The sequence below is a fragment of the Tupaia chinensis genome, unplaced genomic scaffold, assembly GCF_000334495.1.
Source record: "Tupaia chinensis unplaced genomic scaffold, TupChi_1.0 Scaffold000182_1, whole genome shotgun sequence".
NCBI lineage: Eukaryota > Metazoa > Chordata > Mammalia > Scandentia > Tupaiidae > Tupaia > Tupaia belangeri.
The window spans coordinates 1,594,232-1,617,302 of record NW_006159657.1 but is presented as its reverse complement, the minus strand read 5'-3'; the positions used below and the strand labels follow the sequence as shown (position 1 = coordinate 1,617,302).

At 41.0% G+C, this 23,071-nt stretch overlaps 1 protein-coding gene and 1 pseudogene across 3 annotated transcripts in view; one reads left to right on the top strand and one right to left on the bottom strand.

The window, feature by feature from the left end:
* ATF7IP2 (activating transcription factor 7 interacting protein 2) overlaps positions 1–17,204 on the bottom strand; it is a 72,665-nt gene extending 55,461 nt beyond the window's left edge. Inside the window, exon 1 of one of the 3 annotated variants that reach the window (XM_006146510.2) lies at positions 17,089–17,204. Coding sequence is in view for 1 of the 3 variants with exons in the window: in XM_006146508.2 (XP_006146570.1) it covers positions 16,836–16,837 (2 nt within the window). In the remaining 2 variants the exon portion in view is untranslated. Of the gene's footprint in view, positions 1–16,822; positions 16,986–17,088 lie in introns of those variants that run through there. The other 2 variants (XM_006146509.2, XM_006146508.2) reach the window with 2 other exon arrangements.
* Positions 17,205–20,739: 3,535 nt separating this feature from the next.
* LOC102498720 (cytochrome c oxidase subunit 5A, mitochondrial-like) lies at positions 20,740–21,192 on the top strand (annotated as a pseudogene).
* The last annotated feature ends 1,879 nt before the right edge of the window (positions 21,193–23,071 follow it).

Genomic DNA, 23,071 nt, shown 5'->3' with positions numbered 1-23,071 from the left:
CTTCTCAGGGTCTAGTGAAAAATCCAGAGACTTAAGTTTTGGGATAAAAATGCTTCTACATTTAATGTATACAAAATTTAAGTAGTATAGTTTCAAGACTCATACTGCTACATGTAATAACAATTTAATCATTCTCACTGCTGAGTACATTCTATTGTATACTAAGTAGCATGTGAATATTTTTCTACTTTTAGGTATATTTAAATGTTGCTAAAGAAAATTTGTCTACTTGTTTTTTGGTGAACATATAGATACATTTCTATTCAGCATTACCTACCAGTGGAAATGGCAGATTACAGAGTATATATATTTAGTTTTAGTAGATTTACACTCCCAGTAGTAGTGTATGATGGTTCCTGTTGATCCACATCTTCATGTACCATTGCCATTTCTTTTTCATTTTTAGTCATTCTGATAGGTATTATATAAAAGTATCTCATTTGCTTATCTGATAAATTAAGTAGAGCACCTATTCATACACACTGGGTTGCCAGAAAAGTCACGACATGTTTTTTTTTTCCCCTGGGAGGTCATTTATTTATATAAAGCACAAAGATCAATCAATGCTATACTGCCCATTTTGTTCAATAACCTTTTGCCATCTTTCAGTGATCTTCATAATTCCCCATTCACAGAAGGACCTGTCTTTATTAGAGAAAAAGTGAACAAGTTGCTGATTTATAGCCTCATCTGAATTGAACATTATACAAGTTTTTTTTTTCTTTTAGAGAGGTTTTTGCTATAGGGCGCGTGCGCTCTCCAGACAGACAGAGAGAGACAGAGAGACAGAAAGCGAGAAATCACCCCCCAGGGGGATGGTCACGCCACAATCCCTTCTCCTCCATTCTCCTCTCAAGATCTTGGGCACGCACGCACACGCGCCCGGCCTGAGTTTTAAGCCACCGGGTCCGGGATGCAAACCGCGGTCAACTACGTGGGAGTCCAGCGACATAGCCATTACGCTAACTGCTGGTTCCCAATACCACACAAGTTTTAAAGAGAGTTAAACAAGGGGAAGTCTGAGGCACAATGTCAGGTGGGTATGGTGGGTGTGGAAACACATTCCATTCAAGCTCTATCATTTTTTTTTTTTGAGGTTTTCGCTATAGGGCGCACACGCTCGCCAGACAGACAGAGACATAGAGACAGAAAGCGAGAAATCCCCCCCCAGGGGGGATGGTCATGCTGCAATCCCTTCTCCATTCTCCTCTCGGGATCTTGGGAACGCACGCATACGCGCCCGGCGTGAGTTCTAAGCCACAGGGTCCGGGATGCGAACCGTGGTCGACTACGTGGGAGTCCAGCGACATAGCCATTATGCTAACCGCTGGTTCCCAAGCTCTATCATTTTTGATGGGTGATTGTCATGATAGAACACAACTCATTTATGATCAACAAGCTCTGGATGTTTCTAGATAATGGGTTCATTTAAGCTGTCCAACTGCCGAAAGTACACATTCGAATTGATTGTTTGATTGCTTGGTAGGAGCTTGAAAAACATGACGCCTTTAAAATCCCACCACACTGAGAAGGTAAACTTCTTCTAATGAACGTCTGCTTTCAATGTTGTTTGAAGCGCATCACCACGTTGGGACTGAGACCATTTGTGCACCACATTGTTACAAACAATTAACTTCTCATCACCAGCTATGAGTAGTTTCAAAAAAGAATAATTTTCTTCATATTTAATGAGCATATCACAGATATTTATATATGTTGTTAAGTGAACTTCGAGTTCATGAGGAAGCCTTTATTCTGTCGTCAGAAATCCTTGGTGGGCCTCCCTAACCAAGGAGTGTCATTGAGATCAAAATAAACAGCTTTGAATTTCATGAACCATCATTGCAATAGACATACTTGTAAAGCACTGTCACCATAACTTTTATGGAACTTTTCAAAAGCTTGCTGTGCAAGAGTTCTTCCCTCTACGAAAGCAAAATAGTAAAATATGACGAAAATGCAGCTTTGTCTTCCTTCTTCAACTTGTAAAATCTCCAAAACTCAATTAAGTGGTTCATTTCTCTTTCTTTCTTTCTTTCTCTTTTTCTTTTTTTTTAAGGATGAAGCTAAATGAGACCAGCAGATAGTGTGATGGTTAAGGTGCTGGACACTGCCACATGACCGACCATGGTTTAAGTCCCGGACCTGGTGACTTGCTTTCTCACCCTCTTTCTCTATGTGTCTCTCTCTGGTCCAATGAATGAATAAATAAAACTAAATAAATAGTTTTTAAATTAAAAAAATGAAGCTGTAACTGGGACCAGCAGATGGCATAATAGTTATGTTGCTGGATTCCCACATAGTTGACCACAGCGAGTTATGGACACAGTGGCTTAAAACTCATGCCAGGCATGTGTGTGTGCATACTCAAAATCCAGAGAGGAGAATGAAGGAGAAGGGACTTTGGCATGGGCATCCTCGTGTGTGTGTGTGTGTGTGTGTGTGATTTCTCTCATTCCATCTCTCTGTCTCTCTGGCAAGTGCACATGCCCTATAGCAAAAATCCCTCTAAAAATATTAATAAATAAAAGAATGAAGCTAGAACTGTCAACTGCCAAATGACACAGCAGTAACAGAAACGAATGACTCAAGTACTTCCAAAATTGAACTAGTGCTATCTGTTGCAAAAACATGTCATGACTTTTCTTACAATATATTCATTTTTATTTCCCCTTTTGTGAAGTGCCTATTCAAATTTTTTGCCAGTTTCATATGTTCTTTAAATAGTATGTGTACAAGATATATGTATTGCTGGGACCAGCAGTTAGTGTAATGGCTATGTCGCTGGACTCCCATGTAGTCAACCGTGGTTTGCGTCCCGGACCCGGTGGCTCACGTTGGGCGCATGTGTGTGCGTGCCCAAGATCCTGAGAGGAGAATGGAGAAGGAATTAAGGTGTGACCATCCCCCCTGGGGGGTGATTTCTCGCTTTCTGTCTCTCTGTCTGTCTGGCGAGTGCACGCGCCCTATAGCAAAAAAAAAAAACAAAAAACAAACAAACAAAAAACCTCTCCAAAAAAAAAAAGATATATGTATTGCTAATATTCTTCTCCTATAAGGTGGCATGTCTTTTCACTTTTCACATTTGGTAGAAAGTTCTTAATACTGCCTGCTTTATTATAATTTTTATTCTATTATGCCTTAGAGCTTTTTACAAAAACAGATTGCCCAAGTCATGAAGATAATGCTCTGGTTTTCTTCTAAAAACTCTACCATTCACATTTAAATATGCAACACATCTGGAGTTGATTTTGAGTTACACTAGGAGGTAAGGGTTAAGGTATATTTTTGTCTATTTGTATATTCTATAACCCTGAATTATATATTGCTAAAACCATCCTTTCTTTCACTGCACCACAACATCACCCTTGTCACAAGTCAGGTGACTATGTTTCTGAATATCCATTCTGTTCCATTGGTACATTGCCTTAATTATTACTATCTATGTAAAAGCTTTTGATCTAATAAGTCTACCTATTTTACTGTTAATACTGTCTTTTTCCTTTTACTTTTTATTGCCAGAAGCCATATACACTTACCAGAAAGGAAGGAATAGTGGGGAGGGAAAAAGCATCCCTAATGGGGTGTGATAATATCACAACCCCTTCTTCTTCATTTCTCCTGTCCAGATTTTGGGCATGCATGCACATGCCCCTGCTATGTTCTTCCAGCAGCTGAGGCCAGGATTTCAACTGCAGTTGGTCATGTGGGTTTTGGTTCCCTTAACCATTAGGCCGTGGGGTCAGTCCTCAAGACTATTTTAATTATTTTGGGACTTCGCATGCCAGTATACATTTTGAAATCCGTCTATAAAAATACACAAAACAAAAAACCTGCAGAAACTAAAATAAGTATTTACGTGTGTGAATATATATATATATATGTATGTGAATATATAAAGTCTGATGTGCCTCTATGGGATATATAAGTTAAACGCCATACAAATCACTTATTTTTCCTTTCTTTTTTTTTTCCTTTCAGGTTTTTGTCACAGGCTGTGTATGCTCAGCAGAGACAGTGAGAGGGAAAAGTGAGAAACCATTCTCCAGGGAGATGGCCACAGTTCAATCCCTTCTCTATTATAGTCTCAGGATTTGGGGCATGCATGCACAATTGCCTGGTGTGAGTTTCAAGCCTCCAGGTCTAGGACTCAAACCACATTTGGCCATGGGAGAGTCTAGCACTTTAACCATCATGCCACCTACTGGCCCTCATACAAATCACTTATAGTGTACTTTTGTGTGTGTGTGTGTGTGTATTCACAGAATTAAGCAACTGTGATCATATCAATTTTAGAACATTCTCAGAATACATTTCAGGCCCTTTTGCAGCTATTACCTCATTACTACACATTACCCCCAAGCCCTAGGTAAGTACTCATCTATTTTGTGTCTCTATAAGATTTGCCTATTTTGCAAATGTTAAATGAAACCATCCAATATATATTCTTTTGCAACTGGCTTCCTTTTAAAGACTTATTATAGAACACATGCATTCGCCAGAGACAGAAAGTGAGAAGTCAGCCCCCTGGGGAGATGGCCGTGCCACAATCCCTTCTCCTCCATTTTCCTCGTGGGATTTTGGGCAGGCACGCACACACACTGGCATGAGTTTTAGGCCACCAGGTCCAGGACTTGAACTGTAGTCAACTACATGGGAGTCAAGTAACATAACCATTATGCTGATAACTGGCTTCTTAGCTTTTTTTTGGTTTAAGAAAATTTTCATGGCATTAACGTATCATGAGACACTGAAATATCTGAACAAATTAGTATGTGAGATATGAGGCAGCACTTTATCCTTCACTTTGTTGGGTTACTACAGCAACTTGTGGCTGACTGCAATTCAAGTCCCAGACCTGGCGGCTTGAAACTCACACCAGACTTATGTGCATGCATATCCAAAACCCTGAGAGAAGAATGGGGTGGTGATATTTCACTTTCTGTCTCTCTCTCTCCGTCAAGCACATGGCCCTATAGCAAAAATCTCTCTCAATAATAATAATAATGATGATGATATGCATCTCTTTGACTTTTTAAAAAACCCTGATATATGGAGGGGTGGAAGAATTGCTTGATAACATGGTTACTCTATATTTAACTTTTTGAGGAACTATTGCACTGTTTTCCAAAGTCCAGTTGACAACCATACCAGTAGTGGGTAACAGTTCCCATTTTAACACCTTCTTCACCAAGAGTTAACTATGGCCATTTTATTATAACCATCCTGATGCAAGTGATGCTGTGCTTGTCATTTTGATTTGCATTTCTCTGGTGATTAATGGCGCTGAGCATTGTTCATATGCTTCTTAGCAATTTGTGTATCTTCCTTGGAGAAATGTCCATTCAGATCCTTTGCCCATTTAAAAGTAAGGGTTTGTTTGCCTCTTATTGTTCTTCGTTATAAGAGTTATTTATGCAGGAGCAGCAGATAGTGTAATGGTTATGTTGCTGGATTCCCATGCAGCTGGCCACCATCTGAGTCCCAGACCTGATGGCTTATAACTCATGCCCGGGCGCATGTGCATGCATGCCCAAGATCCTGAGAGGAAAATGAAGAAGGGATTGTGACATGGCCACCTCCGACGGGGGGGCATTTCTCACTTTCTGTCTCTCTGGAAAATGCACAAGCCTCGTAGCAAAAACCTCTCTTAAAAAAAGTTATTTATGTATTCTAGATGAAATCCCTTATCAGATATAACTTACAAACTTTTCTCCACATCCTGTGGGTTGCCTTTCAATTCCTTCATATATCCTTTGAAAAACTAAAGCTTCATAAAATTGAATTTATTTTTCATTTGTTGATTGGGTTTTTGGTGACATATCTAAGAAAACACTGCAAACTCCAAAGTCATTAAGACTTAACCTGTTCTAAAGATTTTATAGTTTTACCTGTTTAGATTTTTTATACATTTTGAGTTAATTTTTATATACAGTGTGAGGTAGAGGTCTACATTCATTCTTTCGCATGTGAACATCCAGTTGTTCCAGCATAATTTGCAAAGGCATTACTTCCTCCAAAAGATCATTTTGACACAGTTATATTTTTAAAAAGGTTTTTTTTTTTACTACAAATGTTAATTTTTAAATTTTCTATTCCATTCCACTGATCCACAGTTCTGTCCTAACACCAATATCGCATTGTCTTAATTCCTGTAACTGTGGCAAGCTTTGAATTCCGTTGTGTGAGCCTTCTACTTTTGTTCTTTATGAAGATTGTTTTGGCTATTCTGGGTCTCTTGAACTTCCATAAATTTTAGAATCAAATTTCCACAAAGCAAGCTGCGATGTTTATAAGGACAGTATATTTATAGATCAATTTAGAAAAATTATGATTTTTGACATTACTGTTGTGAACTTTTCTTCTCTTGAATACATTATTAACTTATTGTCAACATGATGTACAGTACATCTCTTTAACTTATTCTTCCTGTTTGACTGAAATTCTGTATCTTCTGACCAGCATCACCCAATTCCTCTCTCCGGACCCTAGCCCCTGGTAATCTGTTCTGTATTTCTACAAGTTAAAGTTTTTCTAAGATTCCACCTATAAGTGACATCATGCTGTATTTGTCGTTCTGTGATTACCTTATTTTACTTAACATAATATCTCCAGGTTCAGTAATTTTGCCTCAAATGACATAATTTCCTTCTGTATTAAAACTCTACTGGATATATACACCACAATTTCATTACCCATTCATCTGGTGATATTTAAGTTGTTCCACATCTTGGCTATTGTAAATTATGCTGCAAACAAGGGAGTGAGAGTATCTCTTAGACATGATTTCATATCTTTTGTATATATCCACTAGTGTGACTATCAAATCATTTGGCAGTTCTATTTTTAATCTTTTGAGGAATCCCTATATGGTTTCCCATAATGGTTCAACTAATTTACATTCCCACCAACTGTGTGCAAGCATTTCCGTTGTCTAAATCCTTGCCCATACATGTTATCTTTCATCATCTTGATAATAGCTATTTTAATGGGTGAGGTGATATCTCATCGTTGTTTTAATTTGCATTTTCCTCGGTCTTTAGTAATGTACACTTTTTCATATATCTGTTGGCCATTTGTATGTCTTCTTTTGAAAAATGTCTATCCACATCTTTTACCTATTTTTCCAACTGGGTTATTTGTTTTCTTGTTATTGAACTGAGTTACTTACATGTTTTGGAGCACTTAATACTGTTAAGATAACCAATACTACTCAAAGTGACTTAGATTCATATGCAATCCCTGTTAAATTTCCAATGAATTTTTGGCAGCAACAAAAGAATACTAAGGTAGATTATTCATATGGAACCACAAAGGACCACGGATAGCCAAAGCAACTTTGAGAAGAATGAAGCTGGAGGCATCACTATTACTACAAAACTACAGTAATCGAAACGGTATGGTCATAGCATAAAAACAGACACATTAGACTAATGGAATAGAGGACCCAGAAATATATCATGCATTTACACTCAATTATTTTCAACAAAAATGCCAGTAAAACATGGGGAAATGACATTCTTTTCAATAAATGGTGCTGCAAAAACTGAATATCCACAAGCACAAGAAATTAGACCATATCTCACACCAAAACCAAATATCAACTTAAGATGGATTAAAGACTTAAAGGTAAAACCTGATCTGTGAAACTACTAAAAGAAAACATAAATGGGAAGCTGTATGACATTAATCTGGACAATAATTTTTGGTCTTATTTTTGGATACAACCACAAAACCACAGGTAATAACTGCTAAAACAAATCGTTATTTAGGAGTGTGTTAACTTCACATATTTGTAAATTTCTCAAATTCCTTTTGGTACTGATTTCTCATTTCATTCCAACATAATATAATAATGTATTCAAGCCTTTTAAATTTGTTGGCTTATCAGGACTAGCAGTTGGTGTAATGACTACATTGCTGGACTCCCATGTAGTCGACCCAGTTCGAGTCCCACACCCGGTGGCTTAAACTCATGCCGGGCACCTGTGTGTGCTGAAGATCTCGAGAGGAGAATAGAGATGGGATTGTAGGGTGGCCATCCCCCTTGGGGGTGATTTCTCGCTTTCTGTCTCTCTCTTTCCAGCAAGCACATGCGCTCTATAGCAAAAACTTCTCAAAAAAAAAAAAAAAAACTTGTTGGTTTATCATCTACCATAATGTCTATATTGAAAATTGTTCTATGTACCCTTGAGAAAATCTGCATTGTTTTGGAGTGGCATGTTCAAGTCTTTCTTACTAATCTGCCTAGTTTCCTACTCATCATGAAAATAGTGCATTAAAGTCTCTTATTGTTGAATTGTATACTTCTCCCTTCAATTCTGTCAATAGTTGCTTCATATATTTTAGTGCTATCAACAGGTGTCTATGTGTTTAGACCTGTAATACCTTCCTCGGGGAGTAATGTTTTTATTAATTTTTAGATTTTTGCCATGTATGCAATTGCTGAAGACCAAAAAAGACAGAAAGGGAAAGTTAGAAAGCAGGAATATGAGAAATAACCCCCCAGAGGGGATGATCATGCCACAATCCCTTGTCCTCCATTCTCCTCCTGGGATTCTGGGAACACACACACACATATACACACACATGCACCAGCATGCTTTCAAGCCACTGGGTCCAGGACTCAAACCATAGAGTTGGTCAGGTGAGATCCAGCACCTTAACCATTACATCACCTGCTGGTCCCATGGAGTGATCCTTTTATTATTATAAAAAGTCCCTCTTTATAGCTAGCAATTTTTTGTTTCATTTTAGACTATTTTATCTAAAATAAGTATAAATATTTAAATTTATTTTTTGTTTTATTTTGCCAGAGGGCAGGTGCACTCACTGAACAGAGTACAAAAGTGAGAAATATTCCATATGGAGCATGGTCATACCATAATCTCTTGTCCTCTATTTCTCCCTACTTGGGGGATGTTGGGGGCACATACACCTGGTGTGTTTGAAGTGACCAGGGCCAGGATTTGAACTGCAGCTGGCTGTGTGGATCAGGATGCCTTAACCACCACACCACTAGCTGGCCCTCTCACTATAGCTTTTGGGGTTTTTTTCCCCCCAGAAAGATTTTCACTAGAGGGCATGTGTGCTTTCTGGAGAGATAGAAAGCAAGAAATCTCCCCTGGGGGGATGGCCACAATGCAATCCCTTCTCCTCTCAAGATTTTGGGCATGCCCAGTGTGAATTTTAAGCTGCCAGATCTGAGACTTGAGCCACAGTTGACTATGTGGGAGTTCAGCAACATAACCTTTATGCCATTTGCTGGTCCTGTCACTCGAATTCTTCACACGGGTGTTGTTTGCTTGTTATATCTTTTCCTATTCTTTTACTTACCACCTATTTGTATCTTTGAATCTATAGTATGTCTACTGTAGACAGCACACAGTTGGAAACTTTTTTTCCTATAGTCAATAATCTGTGCAACTTGACTAGGTTGTTTAATTCATTCACATTTGACACTACTACTAATATAGTATAATTTATATATGTCATTTTATTAGGATGGTGCAAAAGTCATTGTAGTTTTACACTGTTAAAATTTGCTGTTTGTTACTGGGCACATTCTTAAATAAATGTGGTTATGTTATGTCATTTTAGTTCACATTTTTCACTTTTTTTCTTGTCAATGACTTTTTTTTAGGGGGTGGGGGTTTGCTATAGGGCATGTGCGCTCACCAGAAAGACAGAGAGAGACAGAGAGACAGAAAGTGAGAAATCACCGCCCAGGGGAGATGGCCACGCCACAATCCCTTCTCCTCCATTCTCCTCTCAGGATCTTGGACACGCACGCACATGCACCCGGCATGAGTTTAAGCCCCCTGGGTCCGGGACTCAAACTGTGGTTGACTACATGGGAGTTCAGCAACATATCCATTACACTAACTGCTGGTCCTGCTAATGACTTATCAATTGCTGTTTATTTTATATTTATTTTAGACTATGAAAATGTTAAGACAAAAAGCAAATTGGAGCGATTTCCTTTTTTATTTACTTATTTAATTTTATTTGTAATTTAATTTTGACCAGAGAGAGAGAGAGAGAAAGGGAAAGTGAGAAAGCAAGCTACCAGGTCCAGAAATTGAACCATGGTCTACCATGTGGGAGGCCAGCATCTTAACCACCATGTCACCTGCTGGCCCCTCAAGCAATTTTCTTATTTGAGTTCAAAATAATAAAGCAGCAGAAACAACTTGCAACATCAACAATACATTTGACTCAGCAACTACTAATAAACAGTGCAGCAGTGTTTTAAGAAGTTTTGCAAGAGATGAAAGTCTTGAAGATGAGGAATGCAGTGGCCAGCCAGCAAAAGTTGACAATGATGAACTGAGAACAATCTTCAAAGCTGATCCTTTTACAACTACATGAGAACTTGCCGAACACCTCGACTTCAATCATTCTATGAATATTGGGCATTTGAAACAAATTAGAAAGGTGAAAAAGCAGGACCAGCAGTTGGTGTAATGGATATGTCGCTGAACTCTCATGTAGTTGACCATGGCTTGAGTCCCAGATCCGGTGGCTTAAATTCATGCTAGGCGTGTGTGCGTGCGTGCCCAAGATCCCAAGAGGAGAATTAAGGAGAAGGGACTGCGGCATGGCCATCCCCCCCTTGGGGGCGATTTCTTGCTTTCTGTCTTTCTTTCTGGCAAGTGCACGTGCCCTATAGCAAAATACTTCTCAAAAAAAAAAAAAGTGAAAAAGCTTGATAAGTGGGTGACTTACGAGCTGACTGAAATAATTAAAAAAAAAAAGTCATTTTTGAAGTGTCATCTTCCCTATTCTATGTGATGACAACCAACCAACCATTTATCAATCGAACCGTGATGTGCAATAAAAAATGGATTTTGTACAACTGGTGCTGTGACCAGCATGGAATGATGTGAAACCGAGGGGAAAGGAAAGTGGGGATTGGGTGGACCAAGTGACTCTGATGGAGATAGCTGCAGCCCTGAGCAGTTCCAACAGTTCCCAAGTTTATTCTTTTATAGGAGTGTGGGGGTACAAAAGCAAAAAGGAGTCCGATGTTTTGTTGCAATCAACTGAAGCTGTGTAACATCTTGTGTCTTGAGACTTTACATTAGTGTCCTCTTGTCTCCCCTGAAGCCTTGTCTGGCTGACACGAAGTTTCCTTTGACCTTCAAATTCCATACAGCATTGGCACAAGAAATAGGATCATGTCTGCTCATCTTTAAGGTCACCATTGTTCTGCTCAGATTTGGCCACTCCCTACAAATTGGCAGTGACTAACTTAGTGGCTGGACTGAGAAGTTATAAAGCATTTTCCAAAGCCAAACTTGCACTAAAAGGTCATAGTCATTGTTTGTTGGAGTCTAATCCACTGTATCTTTTTGAATCCTGGTAAAACCATTACATCTGAGAAGTATGCTCAGCTTATTCATGAAATGCACTGAAAACTGCAATGCCTGGAGCAGGCATTAGTCAACAGAAAGAGCCAATTTCTTCCCCAAAATAACGCCCGACAGCATGTCACACAACCAAAAGCTGCTGGTCTGGGACTTGAACCAAGCAGACTGGGGGGATCCACCACCTTAAACACCACATCACTGGCTGGTCTGGTATTAAGATATTTTAATACTTTGTAAATATCATTTTTTAAAAAGGTTTTTGCTATAGGGCGTGTGCACTCACCAGAAAGACAGAGACAGAGAGACAGAAAGCGAGAAATCACCCCCCCCCCCGGGGGGGCGGGCCCCGCGGCACGGGGGGGATGGCCACGCTGCAATCCCTTCTCCTCCAGTCTCCTCTCGGGATCTTGGGCACGCCATGCATACGCGCCCAGTGTGAGTTTTAAGCCACTGGGTCTGGGACGCGAACTGCAGTCGACTACGTGGGAGTCCTGCAACATAGCCATTATGGTAACTGCAGGTCCCTGTAAATATCATTTAAAAACTTCATCTCTTACAGCAGGATTGGCACAACAGTAAAACTCAACAGCTTAGAAGTTTAACATACATCGAAGTTTCTGGGTTTGCATCTGGAGACCTGAGTATGCCCATGACCCAAGGCCAGTTAAAGCTGGGTATGGATTACAGCATCAAGATCTTGTTGGTACTGCTTATCTCTGTCTTTACTTTTCTCTCTTTTGTTCATGGAAAAAAATAACTTAAAAAGAAAAATCTTTGGGGCCAGGTGCATGACCTAGTAGAATTAAGGCAGGCAGATTGCACATGGCTGGCCGCGTGGATTGAGTCCCACACCCAACAGCTTGAGAAACACTGCAGGAACATGTACATGTATGCCTAAAATCCAGAAAGGAGGGAAAGATAGAAGAGAGGGGACAGTAATGTCACCATTCCCCATGGGGGAGGTGCTTGTTCCTCTCCCTCTCTCATTCTCTGGAGAGCATATGTACTGTTTAGGAGAAAAAAACAAAAACAAAACTACTGAGACCAGGGGATGGTATAACAGTTACGTCGCTCAAGTCCCATGTAGTTGACCATGTTTCAAGTCCCGGACCCAGTGACTTGACATCCATACCAGTCGCATATGCATACATGCCCAAAATCCTGAGAGGAGACTAGAGAAGGGATTGCAACTAGGGCATCCTCCCAGGGGGTGATTTCTCACTTCCTGTCTCTCTTCTCTCTGGCAAGCACATATACTCTGTAGCAAAAACCTCTCTTAAAACAAAACAAAAAATAACTATTATACAGGAATATAACCTGTGTTTTTTATTGAGACTACTGCCAAGTGATTCATTAAATTCACTTATTAAATCTAATAAATTATAGGGGCTAGCATAGGTGGCATAGTGGTTAAGGTGATGGATACCCACATGGCCAACCACAGTTTGAGTTATGGACCCAGTGGCTTGAAAAATCACACCAGGTGACTTTATCATGATTTTACCTTAGTATTTTTAAATAATATAGTCATACCAGCATTGGTGAGTTACAAATTTTAGCAGTGTCTCTCAATTTCCTATAATGCGGAATATGGTCACACTGCAATTACCTTTTCCTCCAATTCTCTATCTTATTGTGATTTAGGGAGTGCATGCACACATGTACATGCATCTTGCATGTTTTTAGCCACCAGACTTGAAGGTTAGCATTTTCCTACACTCCATTTACATTTTTCAGCTCATCACATTTTCAGTTCAATCAATGCTTAAGTTGACTAAATAAGAGTATCACATTATCTTTCTCCCATATCATTTTACTTTTGGGGAGCTATCAACCTAACTTTCTTGTAAACTTTTATGTTTACTTTTTCTCATACACACACCCCACCATTCTCCACTCCTTTGAGGTAAACTCTAAAGATCACCTCTTCAAGAAAGTCTTCCTTCAACTACTTCCTTATCTGAATTAGCCATTACAAATAAATACTTGGGAGTCATGAGCTTTGAGGGTAGCGATGCATCTTATTTTTGTATCTTCACTGAAATACTTTCACATAAAAGCTTTCAGAAATACTGCTTTTCTTAAGAACTATTTTATTTAAACTTTATTATTATTTTCTTGTTTGATCATTAAGAGACAGAGAGAGAAGGAAAGTGAGTAGGCAAGCCACCAAGTCCGGGACTTGAACCACAGTTGGCCATGTGGGAGTTCAGCGCCTTTAACCACCACACCACCTGCAGGCCGCAAGAAATACTGTTTAATAAATATTCATTTATAAGAATGAACTACTAGGGACCAGCAGGTGGCATGGTGGTGAAGGTGCTGGACTCCCACATGGCAGACCATGGTTTGAGTCCCAGACCTGGCAGCTTGCTTGCTCACTCTCTTTCTCTCTCTCTCATGCATGCCCTATCGCATATTTTAAAAATAATAAAGTGAAATAATTCTTGAAAAAAAAAATAAAAAGAACTACTAGAGGTCAGCCATAGTAGCACAGCAGTAACACAATGTTCTATGATGCCAAAGCCACATAAAATGTCCTGGGTTCTCTTTTCAAGGTTTCCATGTGTATACCCTGTGTGTGAACACATGCCCATGATTCTGGCTGACTTGAGGCTGATGGTATACTGTGACATGAAGACCCCATTGGGTTGTCTTTCTCTCTCTTTTATAGACAAAACAAGCTTAAAAGACAAAACAAGGGACCAGCCGTTGGCGTAATGGTTATGTTGCTGAACTCTCATGTAGCCGACTGCGGTCTGAGTCCTGGACACGGTGGCTTAAACTCACGCTGGGCGCTTGTGTGTGCGTGCCTAAGATCCTGAGGAGAGAATGGAGAAGGGACTGTGGTGTGAACATCTCCCCTGGGGGGTAATTTCTCGCTTTCTATCTCTCTGTCTCTTTCTGGGCAGGCCAGGCGGCCTAAAGCAAAAACTTCTCAAAAAAAAAAAAAAAAGACAAAATAAAAACACCTCTAGAAAAGTACCGTTTATTTCCTCCTTAATAATCATCAGAATGGCCTCAACAACTTATGACAGCTATATCAAAATATTTCACATCAGCAGCATTATATACAGAACCTCAAGAGGTATGCCAATGGAAATTACCACAATTAGTAGATATACTATCTCTATGTAATTAATGGTGGGTCAGCTGGTAGTATGGTGGTTAAAGTGGTTGTATCCCACATGGCCAACCTCGCAATTCCAAGTCTTGCTCACACATATCCAGAAGCTTAAAAATCATGCCAGGTACATATGTGTATATGCCCAATATCCTTAAAGAAGTGACAACCACGAGAAGGGATTGCAGTATGACCATTCCCTATGGGGGATTGTTTTCTCTGTCTTCCAGCGAGTACATGAGCCTTCTGGTAAATTTTTAGAAAAATCATACGTAATGGTTAAACTTAATAAGACCTATATAAACATCTCTTTTTTTTTTTTTTTTTGGAGAGGTTTTCGCTATAGGGCGCGTGCGCTCGCCAGACAGACAGAGACAGACAGAAAGGCAGAAAGCGAGAAATCACCCCCCAGGGAGGAAGGTCATGCCGCATTCCCTTCTCCTCCATTCTCCTCTCGGGATCTTGGGCACGCACGCACACGTGCCTGACGTGAATTTTAAGCCACCGGGTCCAGGACGCGAACCGCGGTCGACTACGTGGGAGTCCAGCGACATAGCCATTACACTAACTGCTGGTCCCCAACATCTCTTATGATACCTAAAAACTTAATTAAGCATTCAAAGATTCAAATTATTTTTTTATTTCCCCTCTCTTCCGAAAGTCATCATTTCTCTGTAGATACTGCCTGACTACCATCTATCTCACCCAATGGTAAAGATAAAGGGTAAAAAGTTACCAGAATCTATTGTGAATATATATTGTGAATATATTTTACTTTAAAAGTACAGGGTCCAGATTTAAATAAGCCTCAGTCAGCAGAGTAAAGTATCTAAATGACCTGAGAATATGACACAGAATTATAAAGACTACGTTTCTACAGGCCAGATGGTTGCACAGTGGTAAAACACATTGCTATGCAAGGCAATTCCACAAATGAAGTTTCCTTGTTCAAATCTGGAGACCTCCCTAAGTACGCTGGGCACTGTGTGCCCATGATCTGGGGCTGGCCAAAGGTTGAGGATGAATTACAATATTGGGACAATGATGGGAGTTCTTTCTCTCTCTCTCCATCTTTCTCTTAGTCATGGAAGAATTAAATTACTTTAAAAAAAATTGTTCTTTTTATTTGTTATTATCGCAAAGAGAATAATCTTGTGCACTTAAAGTTATTATTTATTTTTATTTTTAACAATTGTTCCCTATACCATACATCAACTAAAGTGCATCTGTATACATCCATGATAAGAAAATTATGATACATGCGCAAAGACGCAGGGATAATGCAGTAGTATTGTACCAGACTTCAAGATGTAGGCTGCAAATACATTGGAATTGAAGGATAAGATGAAGTACAGGTCCAGCACAGTAAGCAGAGCAGAAAATTCAAGATGTATCGATACACCCATCAGTACTTAAAAAATACAAATCATTGTTACACAGTTATGTTGAGGCAGAAGTCACTCAGGATGTGGCATGTACTTATCTGCAGCTAAGACTGAGCGTTATATAAATTAGTTTGATTAAGGTAAGAGTCAACATTTCTTAAATTGAGGGATGAACAAGCTAAGAATAAAGGTATACTTCACAAAAGTTAAAATCAGTATACTAGTCCTTCACTCAGATGTTTCATTTTCATATTTTTAATAGCTTTCCTGTAATATAATCATCTTTAATATTCTTCCCCATTTGTTTGGTTTTGAGAGATTTTTGCTATAGGGCACGAGCACTCACTAGAGAGGCAGAAAGCAGAGAAATCACCCCCGCTCCCAGGGAAACAAGGCAAAATAATGATTGCCTTCCCCGTTTACACAGATTCTTGAATTTGCTAGCCAAACTGGAGAAAGTAGGTGGGGAAAGGAGCGATAAGCAGGGAATTACTAGTATTTTTAAAAAAGATATTCATAAAAAATAAACTACGCTAAAGCTTTCATCACTAAATCATAGCATCCTTGTGGGTTCAATTAAGTATTTACATTAAATATTTGTCCTCCAGGTGCCTTCCTTAAAAACGCTATTTCAGCATATCGCCCAGAATGTTGTGGGGCCGACTTCATAATAACCTATATCAAAGTCGCGTGGTGGGACTCAGCTGTTTTGGTACCAGGTTTCTTCAGTTAATGAAAAAACTACTCAAATTTGGCAATGGGAAACAAAGGTTGGGGGTGGAGACTAAATTTTTTTCCGTTCACATGTAAAAGCATCCCGGATAACGCCCAAAGCTTTCACTTACTTGCCAAAAAAGAAAAAAAGAAAAGGAAACATTACCCAAGAAAAAGGAAAAGCGGCCACTTCCCTCCACAGTCCCACCCTCCGTGAACCGCCTCACCCGGGGTTCGCACATCACTCCCCCTTGGCCTGCGCCCCGTTCTGAGAGCTGTAAACACGCGTCCGTTCGCCCCTCGCGAGCGTCTTCCCCGTCCGGTCGGAGCCCCGGCGCCTCAGCTGACGCTTTTCAGTCAGGCAGCCCGCCTGGCCGCAACCACCTCAGGTCCCCGGGCCTCCGCGGCTGTCCTCAGAGAACGCACGGCGCCCACGAAGCCGAAGCCCGGGCAACCGTCGCTAACGCGCAGCTCTCGCCCGGCCCCAACGTACCTAGAGCGGCGCCACGCCGGCCGCTCCCACCACAGAACGTCCGCACACCGCAACTGCCGACCTCAATGACTGTCCAGCCAGGACCCGCTGAGGTAGGGCTTCCTCCACCCACCTCGACTGACCCCGGGCCAATGGCAGCGCGAACGTGCTGCAGCCCAGCCAATCAGAGCCGACCGGGTGGAGTGGGCGGGGATAAGGGCCGCCGGAGGAAGTGCAAGTCGACTGAGGCGCACCTGGAGTTAGTCTCCCGCCGCGCGTCTTCCAGTCAGCCTTCGGGCGTCCCCTGCGGGTCGCTGTTGATAGCGTCTGCCTGAGGCCTTTCTTTTGAGTGACTGGTGCGAAGATTCGGGGAGTTCTTCGAGAGTTATTAGTGATCAAACTTTATGAGAACAGGCCCACCAAAATTTGTACATTACCTACTAGCTTTCAAAAAATGTTGTATTTGGGACCAGTAGTTGGCGTAATGGCTATGTCGCTGGACTCAGTTGGAGTCCCGGACCCGGTGACTTAAACTCATGCCGGGCGCGTGTGCGTGCGTGCCCAAGATCCGGAGAGGAGAATGGAGGAGAAGGGATTGCAGTGTGGCCATCCCCACTGAGGGATGATTCCTCGCCTTCTGTCTCTCTGTCTCTCTCTTTCTGGCGAGTACAAGTGCCCTATAACAAAAACCTCTCCAAAAAAAGAAAATAAATAAGTAAATAAGTGTTATATTGGAATCAGCAGATGGCATAATGGTTACAGGGCTGCACTCCCACATAGTCCACCCCGGTTTGAGCCCCAGACCCAGCTGCCTAAAAACTCCCGCTGGCGCATGTGCCTGCGTGACCAAAATCCCAGGAGGAAAATGGAGAAGGGACTGTGGTATGGCCATGTCCTCTGGGGAGTGATTTCTCGCTTTCTGTCTCTCTGGTGAGTGCACACACCCTATAGCAAAAATCTCTCTCAAAAAAAAAGTTGTATTAAAATATTGTTTATCTTGGTTGGTGAGTTTATTCTTTATTACTCCATAAATTTTGCAACTCAGGACAGAAGATGTGGCACTGTTGTCTTTGAATTCCCTAGATAGTCCCAGGTACGGGCTATCCCAGGCTATGATGGATTTCATGAGACCTACTGCTGATAATCACCCTCTTGGCACTTATAATGCATTAATTCAGTAGGTAATCATTGAAAAAGTGAAGAAAATATAACCATTAAATAGGTTGGTGAGGGTGGCTCTGCCAGGCAATCCCACATAGGAAGGTTCCTGGTTCAAGTTCAGAAACCTCCCTGAGTGGGCAAAGCATGTGTGCCCACAAAACAAAAGACTCACTGAAGACCAGGGGTGATCATGGAATGGAGACCATGATCTATTAGGATTAGGATCTATTAGGATTACTTGCTCTCTCGGTCATGAAATAAGTAAACTTCAAAAGAAAAAATGGTGGGAACCAGCAGTTAGCGTAATGGCTATGTCGCTGGACTCCCACATAGTCAACTGTGGTTCGTGTCGGACCCGGTGGCTTAAAACTCACACCGGGCGCGTGTGCGTGCGTGCCCAAGATCCCGAGAGGAGAATGGAGGAGAAGGGATTGTGGCGTGACCATCCCCCCTGGGGGGTGATTTCTCGCTTTCTGTCTCTATGTCTCTGTATCTCTGGTGAGCGCATACACCCTATAGCAAAAATCTCTCAAAAAAAAAAAAAAGAAAAAAGAAAGAAAAAATGGTTAATAGCAGCCAGCAGGTGATGTGGTAGTTAAGGTGTTGGACTCTCATGTGGCCTAGCACAGTTTGAGTCCAAAACCCTCAGACTGAAAATCATGCTGGGCAGGTGTTGGTGCATACATAGGATCCTGAGAGGAGAATGGAAGAGATGGAATTGCGATGTGGCCACCCACCACTGGGGGATGATCTGTCACTTTCCTTCTCTCTTTCTTTGGAAAGCTCAGGCACCTATGGCTAAAATCTTTTAAAAAAGAAAGAAAGAGAAAGAAAAGAAAGAAAAGAAAGAAAAGAAAGAAAGAAAGAAAGGGAAAGGAAAGGAAAGGAAAGGAAAGGAAAGGAAAGGAAAGGAAAGGAAAGGAAAAGAAAAGAAAAGAAGGAAAGAGATTGATAAACCCCTCTCAGTCACAGAGGGTAGAACTGCCTGTCTTATACTAATCACTTCTGGTTATCAAAAGAAAAAAAAAAGTGATGGGGCCAACCCCTTAGCGCAGCAGTTAAACACTGTGTATGGAGAGCCTGATACCACTGGACAAATGTGGTTGGAATATCACTCAACAGATTGAGTATGCCTATATGCCCAAAATTCTGATGGACTAGAAAAAATGTAGGAAAGGGATTGTGGTGTGACCAAGTCCCATGGTGTGGGATGGGGTGGATATTTCTCTCTCTCTCATTCTCTCTCTCTCTCATGTTCACAAGTGCAGGCACCCTCTGGCAATTAAAAGAAAGAAAAAAGCAATCTGGAAAGTTAAATCATTAACAAAATAACATACTCTAACCCAGCAGATTCTCCCAATATCATTGTGGGATCTGAGGGTCTTCAAGGTCAATACTTTTCTTATAATAATATGAAGATGTTATTTGCTTTTTTCATTCTCAGAGTTAGGAGTGTTCAATAGAATTTTCCAGAAGTTCTGAAAAATTCATATGTGAGGGGACCAGCAGGTGGCATGGTAAAGTGCTGGATACTCCCATGTGGCCAACCATGGTTCAAGTCCTGGATCTGGTGGCTTTCTCTCTCTCTCTCTCTCTCTCTCTCTCTCTCTCTCTCTCTGTGTGTGTGTGTGTGTGTGTGTGTGTGTCTGGTATTCACTGTCTTAAGTCAGATATTAAGGAAATTAACCAAAATGTAAAATAATGTGGTCTTTGCACAATTTTCTTGCTGTTGTTTGGAAAATAATTTTGAAGATAATTGAGAGGTACATATGAATTTACTGAGAAAGAGTTGATGTAGGAGGGAGTAGGAGGTGGGAAAGTCACAGCATATAAGAAGTTAGGACTTAGCAAATAGCCTTTAGAAATGTTATGTCTATTTAGAGTAATAGTATATCTTATATGTCATTTTAATAATAATAATTTCTGTATACTAGATATTATATTAATCAAGTTCATTGCATATGTTACATTTCTTTCCATCTTTTAAATTTGACAATCTGTATTCAAAGTTATGCTGGATTACTTGTCAGCTATGTAGTCTTGGGCAAGTTAGAGTCACAATGTTCTTATCTTGTATTAAAATGTCAATAATGACAACAACAATAAATGATTTATTGAATTTTTAAATGTCCAAGAACTGCACTAAGTACTTATCCACGTTATTTAAATTAATACTCTTAACACACTACGTAAAGTACTATGAAATCTCTCAATTTGTTATTTAACTTCTCAATCCCTTTTGAATTTCACAATCCCATCTCCTCCCTTCTCCTCTAAGGATTTCGGGCATGCAGGCACATGCACCTGGCATAAGTTTTAAGCTACTGAGTCCAGGTCTCGAACTGTGGTCCACTTTGTGGGAGTCCAGCAATACAACCATTTATGCTGTCTGCTGGTCCCAAATGGATCATTTCTGGCCCTTCTACCACGCATTTCTAAACCAGCTTTAAAGAATACTTCAGGGAGAGCCAGCTTCTGTTTAGCCTCAGCCTGGGTACCACCATCGCCCTCATGCTGGGTGCTGCTCTCCACTGCTGTGCCCTGGCTACAGCCACCCAGGCCCACCCTCAGAGCCTCCTGCACTGTGCTCTGATCCCTAGGCCCCCTGCGGCTATCCAGGAAGGTCGCTGCTACTTCCATGGGTCACATGAAGCAGATGAGGAATTTAATGCTCGCTGGGTGAGGTAATTCAACAAGCCAGACATAGCTGCCTGGGAATTGCCTAAATAGATGAACACGCTATTTGGGTATGATATGGTTCCAGAACCCAAAATCATTGATGCTGTCTTGCCAGCGTGCAGACGGTTAAATGATTTTGCCAGTGCGGTTCGCATCCTAGAGGTTGTTAAGGACAAAGCAGGACCACATAAGGAAATCTACCCCTATGTCATCCAGGAACTTAGGCCAACTTTAAATGAATTGGACATCTCCACTCCAGAGGAACTGTGTCTTGACAAAGCGTAAAAGCCCATCCATCATTTGAGTCCCAGATACGGTGGCTTAAACTCACACTGGGCAAGGGTGTGTGCATGCCCAAGATACCAAGAGGAGAATGGAGGAGAAGAGATTGCAGCGTGGCCACCCCCTCTGGGGGGTGATTTCTCGCTTTCTGTCTCTGTGTCCCTCTCTGTTTTTCTGGCAAGTGCACACGCCCTATAGCAAAAAAACAAACAAACAAACAAACAAAAAAACCTCTCCAAAAAAGAAAAAAAAAAGAAACAGCTTCTCTTTCAGACACAACACTTACTTCCATTCTTAAAAGATTAGTAAATGCCTAGCTTTCTATAGCTAACTGACCAATCAAAGATCTTTGATCTTGTATCTGTGCAACTTACAAAGGATATGGGTGAGGCTTTATAACTTGTAGTATAAAAGATTATTTATAATTTAAAATATTTGTATATCCAGAAAAATCAAGTCATAGTCTAATAGGCTGAACAGTGAGTTCATAATCTGAAGAACAGGCCTCCACTTTTGGTTCCTGTTCACATGGAAAGTGAGAAATGAAGCTACCTCCAGTGGGCATCCCACATAGGTCTCCATACAATGGGGAGAGTATGTCACCCATCCAGAGAGATCAGGCTTAAAGCAATTCACTCTGGTAGAGATGTTGAGCTCCACAGAAAAAGCAATAAATAAAATATCTCCACGTTAAATGTGATCAATGTTCTCAGGTATAATGAGTAGAGAATTTCAAAACTTCTGTAGAACATATGGATACCACAGGCTGAGGCAGCATATACATGAGGTACTTTGCATTGCTGATTCTACATTAGTTTCTACTCCTTATTTGAGGCCAGCCCATCTGTGTACAAAGTTTCTCATTTAAAATCCAGCAAAACTAGTCACTCTTGAGTGAAGAGCACTTTTCAATCCAGTGAAGAGACCATATTGTCAAACATTGACACCTACTTGTCCCATCCCTGTTCGGGCGCCAGGTGTCCCGACCCGGGGGGACAGCCGAACAGGTTTCCTGAGTGAAGGAGTGAGAGCCGGGACAAGCGGCGTAGTGTTACAGCACGGAGACGACAGTGTCGTCCGTTTATTGTGGGCAGCACGGTACAGCACGGAGACGACACAGTGTCACAGCTTTTCAGGGTTGTCCGGAGATGATGTAGTGTTACAACTCTTCAGGATCTTCAGGGTTGTCTGGAGACTGCGGGGTGTTTCAGCTCTTCAGGCTCTTCAGTCATCGTCTTCCTGGTCGTCTGTGTCGCCTTCCTGGTCGTCTGTCTATTATGGGCCAGAGATCGTGCTTATATACACATTGGTGGGCCGTGATTGGTTGAATGAAGGATAACAAAAGGTAGGTTATGATTGGTTGCTTTGTGAACCAATCATGAGGTACCCGGATATGCAAATCTGAGGGATTCTAAGCTCATTGATTTGCTATGTGAAGTGGCCAATCAGAGTGTGGTGTTGAAGGTGAGGTTTTTTTGAAGGGGAGCCAATTGTGGCTTTTGTAATTGTTTGCTCTCTGAGCCTAAGATGGCAATAGTAAGAGACTCATGAAAAATGGCCTCAGCAGACTCGCTGGTGCACAGCCTCCCACACCTACTATATGCAAATAGTGAGATAAGCAGATGACAAAGATAAGGTCCTTGTCCCATCCCACAAGGAGTTTACAAGCTGGAAGCACAAACATAATTCTCAGTAGGTGCCAGCAAATGTTTGCAGATTTACCCAGAGAAGGCTATATACCCACCAACAGTTAAGTCTTAACAGTATTGAACTATAGACTTCTATATTTTTTGCATGTCAGCCAGCAACATTTTTTAGATGTTTGTATTTTTCAGAAATAATCCAGTTATTTTCATCTTAAACATATCTCCACATAGCCTCA